Source organism: Cucurbita moschata, unplaced genomic scaffold (genome assembly GCF_002738365.1).
Source record: "Cucurbita moschata cultivar Rifu unplaced genomic scaffold, Cmos_1.0 Cmo_Scf00027, whole genome shotgun sequence".
Taxonomy (NCBI): Eukaryota; Viridiplantae; Streptophyta; class Magnoliopsida; order Cucurbitales; family Cucurbitaceae; genus Cucurbita; species Cucurbita moschata.
This window is the reverse complement of record NW_019268543.1, coordinates 1,202,926-1,208,644: the sequence shown is the minus strand read 5'-3', so window position 1 is coordinate 1,208,644 and position 5,719 is coordinate 1,202,926. Positions and strand designations below refer to the sequence as shown.

The 5,719-nt window shown below is 36.1% G+C and overlaps 1 protein-coding gene across 1 annotated transcript; it reads left to right on the top strand.

Annotated features, from left to right (window-relative positions):
* Window positions 1–2,806: 2,806 nt before the first annotated feature.
* LOC111462346 (protein WALLS ARE THIN 1-like) lies at window positions 2,807–5,567 on the top strand. Its single transcript, XM_023105861.1, has 6 exons — window positions 2,807–3,098; window positions 3,180–3,242; window positions 3,321–3,437; window positions 4,241–4,679; window positions 4,779–4,930; window positions 5,160–5,567. Exons 1-6 carry the CDS (start codon window positions 2,878–2,880, stop codon window positions 5,347–5,349), a joined length of 1,182 nt encoding a protein of 393 aa, XP_022961629.1. The 5' UTR covers window positions 2,807–2,877; the 3' UTR covers window positions 5,350–5,567.
* The last annotated feature ends 152 nt before the right edge of the window (window positions 5,568–5,719 follow it).

The window sequence follows — 5,719 nt, the reverse complement described above, 5'->3', positions numbered from 1 at the left end:
TCTCTAACTGACGTGGGATCTCACAATCAACCCTCCTTCAGGGTCCAGCGTCTTCTCTAGCACACTGCTTTGTGCCTAGCTCTTGTATCATTTGTAACGGCCCAAGTCTACTGCTAGTAAATATTGTCCGCTTTAACCCGTTACGAATCGTCGTCATCCTCATGATTTTAAAACGTTTCTGTTAAAAAAATGTTTTTACACCCTTATAAAAAATATTTCGTTTCCCTCTCCAACCGATATGGTATCTTACACTAAGACCGAGCTATAAGACATAGAAATCATGAACTAGCTACAAGACATCACATATAACATACATCATGCTTGTTGGGGCGGGTTAAATTCATAACTGTCTTGTTGGTGCGTAAATAACTATCTAATTCTAGCACTTCGGACATGTTCCACAACAGCTTACCTCTTTTAGGACCAACTGCCCTTAACTTGTCGGCCAATGAACCTAGCCAATGCTTGCTGACTCGATTGCTTATTGGACCACTTAACCAATATTTTTGTATTAACTTGGCAGGAAGGCCCAATTGTGTGATTACTATTTTCAAAATTCTAACCCAGGTTAGATCATCACAACTCTCCACAATGATATGATATTGTTTACTTTGAGCATAAGTTCTCATAGCTTACTTTACACTTCTCAAAATGCGACATACGAAGGGAGATAATATTTTTTTATTATAAACTCATGACTATTTCCTAAATTAACAGACGTGGGACTTTCATCTAATAATAATATTCCTATTTTTACAAAAGTTTCGAAAAATTTATAAAATTTTGAGTATTCTTTAAAAAAAAAAAAATTAATAAATTATTTAAATTAATAAATAAGTACTTAATCACACCTAAATAAAGTGGTGGATTATTTATATTTTTAATCAATAAAAAAAAACAATTATTCTATGATATTATTTATGGAATCATTTAATTTGTGGTGTGGAATATCCTCTCTCCCTTGTATTATACAAGGCCCACCCACACTGGAATAAGTGGGTAGAGACATGATCATGTCGATGTTACATGTTGGTTACATTATACCAATTGCTCCTAAATATTATAATAAAGTTTTAATTACATATTTAAATTTCGTAAAGTTTCTTATGCTATAGTATTGTTTGAACACAACCCGTTATGACAATAAATTGTAAAATTAGTAATACACGTGAGTACAATTTTCTATTATGCCCTTAAATTTTAGCGTATATAAAATAAAAATATATATATATATTAAATTGATTTTCTTGGTTAAATAGAATATTCCAAAATTAAAAATTATATATATGTCACCCAAATGTGAAACATGTAAACTAAAGGGTTTGAAAAAATGAAGAAAAAAATATATTTGCATTCAATTTGGTTATTGATTTTGTTCCCTAAAATGTAGAAATCAGCATGCAAATTTAATTAATCAAGGTCTATAATTCTCTTATAAAAACATAATTATTGCAAATTAATTATTCATCTTTTTTACTTTAAATCTCGTCAAATTAAAATTTTATCTTATGTTAAAAAAAATTATTAAATTAAATATTACGAAAGTACAAAGTTCAAAAAAAGCCAAACAAATAATAAAACTAAAATAGTATATAAAATTATATTCTAAAATTGAGTTTTTCTTTTTAAAAGAAAATTATTATAGCTGTCGGGCGTGCGTGTGAGACCCGATTCGTCCACTACTGGCTTGGTCGGACCGGTGTCTAAACGGTTCATATGGCGTTCAGCTAAACTGAATATTATTTATAATAAAGAAAAAAAGAAAATTCCCTGAAAATAAGGATTGTTTGGTGAATTGCCCATTTTCTATAGCTAGTGCCCCAACATACCCAAGTGGTCAATATATATATATTTATATATATATATATATGGTTTTAGAATTAAAATTATTATAAATATACATTTTTTACCTCCAAATTTTACATTAAAGTATGTTTTTGGATTATGAATATATCATTGAACATAATTCTATTAATTAAAATATTAATATATACGTACTAAAAGTTAGAAGGGTTAAAAAGATACATAAAATATATAAATTTTAAAATTTTAAAATAATTAAGACATTTTTTAAAATATTATGCGGCATGCATGAAAGTGCCCACCACCCGCGCTCGTGCGCACAGCGCTATAATATATATATATATATATATATATTTTTTTTTTAATGTTTTCTCTTTGTTTTCTTTTGCATTTATCTCTTTTATTTGGCAATATTTTGATATTATGTAGCAAGTAAATTTTGGCTCCGTAAGTATTAACCTTCCCGAACACCCGTATCACTGTCAGTCTCACAGTTTTAAGATTCGTCTACTCGGGAGAGATATGAGGTCTCACAATTCAAAAATATTGTTTCCCTCCCCAACTGACCTACGATCTCACCATTCACCTTCCTTTGGGGACCAGCCTCACTGGCACACCGTCTGTGTGTATGGCTCTGATACCATTTGTAACCACTCTAAGCCACCCCTACTAGATATTGTTCTCTTTAGACTTTTTCTCAAAAATTTTAAAACGTGTCTATTAAAGAGAGGTTTCTACGTTTTTACAAAAAAAAAAAAGAAAAAAAAATGTTTTGTTGCTCTCTTCAACCAAGATAGAATCTCAGACGTCGATGGTTGGTTCACGGGTCCTGTAGATTGCCATGGGCGGTTGTCGTATCAAGGTGTAGAGTTGATTAGAATGTGGGAGACAACCCCAAAACAAAATTCAACCTTATAAACAGTATCAAGAGACCCCATCATCCTTTTTGTCCAAAACTGGGTCCCCCCACAATTCTTTCCCCTCCATATTTATACCTCTTCAATCGCCCCCTTCTTCCTCCCTCATCCACCATCACCACCTCCTCCTTCCTCTTCTTCCTTAAGCTCGCCATCCATGGCAGACACAGGCTCCGTCTCCGACAGGAGAATGTCGTGTTCTATCCCCGAGAGGTTCCAGCTCCATGCTGCCATGCTGGCCCTGCAATTCGGCTATGCCGGCTTTCATGTCGTCTCTAGAGCTGCCCTCAATATGGGCATTAGTAAACTCGTCTTCCCTGTCTACCGAAACGTCATCGCTTTACTCCTCCTCCTTCCCTTCGCTTATTTCCTTGAAAAGTAAGCTCATTTTTAATATATATAATATAATATAATATAATATAATATATATGACGTGGATTTTTGTTTGGTTTGGAACAGGAAGGATAGGCCTGCACTCACTCTTAACTTTGTCCTTCAGTTCTTCCTGCTCGCTCTCGTTGGGTACTAAAATCAAGAACTCATTTTTGTTTTTTTTTTCCTTAAAAAAATAGAATAATGATTGGGTTTGAATGTGGGCAGAATTACAGCCAATCAAGGGTTTTACTTGCTGGGTTTGGATAATACTTCCCCAACCTTTGCTTCTGCTATTCAGAATTCTGTCCCTGCCATCACTTTCCTCATGGCTGCGCTTCTTAGGTAATAACCCTAATGGCTCCTACGCTACACCGCTGGTAAATATTGTCCTCTTTAAATTTTTTTTTTTTTAGTGTTTCATTTTAAAGTTTTTAAAACACTTATAATAGAGAGAAGTTTTCACTGGTTTCTACATTCTTATAAACAATGTTTCGTTCTCCACAACTTATATGGGATCTTGCAATTCACCTCTTTTAGGTCTAACGGGTACTCGTTCTCTTCTCCAATTGATGTAAGATCCCTCAATCCACCCCCTTCAAGATCTAACGTTTTCGATGTGTCTACCCTTTTTGAGACTTGGCCTCCTCGCTAATACATCACTAGATGTCTCGCTTTGATATCATTTATAACCGCTCAAGCCAATAGCTTTAAAGATATTGTCTTATTTGAATTTTCTCTCTCAAGGATTTTAAAATTAGGTTGTTATGGAGTGTTAGATGAACACGACCTTCAACAATAACATGATATTGTCCACTTTGAGCATAATCACTCATGACTACATGTCAATAGAATCCTCAAATGACAAACAAAGAACTCTAAAAAGAAAAGAAGTCGAACCTCGATTAAGGAGAGGTGTACTTTGCTCGAGGGGAGGTATTGGATGAAAGTCCCACGTCGACTAATTTAGGAATGATCGTGCGTTTATAATCAAATAATACTCTTTCAATTGGCATGAGACCTTTTGGGGAAGCCCAAAACAAAACCACCCGAACTTATACTCGACAATATCATATCATTGTGGAGGGTCCGGTTCATCTCACGACTATAAACAAATTCTTGTCCTTCACACGTTATTTTCCCATCAGGATTGAACAAGTGAGACTGAACCGGAAAGATGGGATAGCAAAGGTGATGGGGACTATATGTTGTGTGGCCGGAGCAACGGTGATCACATTATACAAAGGGCCGACCATCTACAGCCCAGCGACGACTGTGACGGTGGAGGGGACGGCGGAGACGGCAGGGATGCTGATGGGGCCAGGAATGTTCCCGTCACTAGGCGACGCAAAGGGCAAAAGCTGGACCTTAGGGTGCGTGTACTTGATCGGACACTGCTTGTCGTGGTCTGCGTGGCTAGTCTTGCAAGCACCGGTGCTGAAAAAATACCCAGCTCGCCTCTCCGTCACGTCCTTTACTTGCTTCTTTGGCCTCATCCAATTCTTCATTATCGCCGCCGTGTTCGAGCGCGACGCTCAGGCTTGGCTCTTCCACTCCGGCGCCGAAGCCTTTAGCATCGTTTATGCGGTTCGTATTTTTAGTTTCTAAATTCGATTAAATTAAATTACGTAATTCACGTAAAATATTTTTAAAATTAAAATTTTTTGGTTGGTGCGTTATTTGCAGGGGGTGGTGGCTTCGGGGATAGCGTTTGCCGTACAAATATGGTGCATTGACAGAGGTGGCCCGGTCTTCGTTGCTGTCTACCAACCGGTTCAGACCTTCGTTGTCGCTCTCATGGCTTCCTTCGCTTTGGGCGAGGAGTTCTACTTGGGAGGGTTAGCCCTCCTTTTCTCCGTCCCTTCATTCAATCTCAACCGTTCATCTTATCTCATCCAATCAACACGTTACCAACGAAATTAAAATTTTAATTACTTATTTAAAATAAAATAAACATTTAAGAACCTATTATATATTTTTTAAAAGTTTTAAAAAATAATATAAATATATGTTTTTTTTTTAAGTAGTGGGGAGACACATTGATTAAGCATGGGATTGGATGTACAGGATCATAGGAGCTGTGCTGATTATATCAGGACTGTACCTTGTATTGTGGGGCAAGAGCGAAGAAAAGAAGTTCTTATTGGAAAGGGCAGTGATCCAGTCTGTCCCGGACCATGGTACTCGCAGGCCAAGTGGCCACATCAAACCGTCTCTTAACCAGCCACTTCTTCATCCTACGGCTGACAGTGTTTGACCTGCCTCTGAAAAACACTCAAACTTTTGACTACCTAAAGACACGTGTCCTTCCTACATATGTCCGAACAAGCTTCAGTTCAGTTCAGTTCAGTGTGTGTTCTTTTTAAAATTTTTACTTTTTGGTTGAATATTCGCACGCTTACTTTATCTAATTAGGAGAGTTTTTTTTTTCCTTCTTTTTTTCTTTTTTTCGTGTTTAAAAATTAATGAATGAAAGCAAAAAAAAAAAAAAAAAAAAAAAAAAAGCAGGATAACCCTTCATTGCATTTTGCTTAAGAAAAGAAAAGCACTAGTCTTCACATAATGCCTTCCCGTAGTTATTTATTGTATTTATAATTTGTGCTGTTTCAATGGACTGACCTACTCTT

Coding starts and splice junctions, on each gene's coding strand:
- LOC111462346 (XM_023105861.1), top strand. CDS start 2,878: ATGGCAGACACAGGCTCCGTCTCCGACAGGAGAATGTCGTGTTCTATC. Junction 3,099..3,179: donor TTCGCTTATTTCCTTGAAAA/GTAAGCTCATTT, acceptor GGTTTGGAACAG/GAAGGATAGGCCTGCACTCA. Junction 3,243..3,320: donor TTCCTGCTCGCTCTCGTTGG/GTACTAAAATCA, acceptor GAATGTGGGCAG/AATTACAGCCAATCAAGGGT.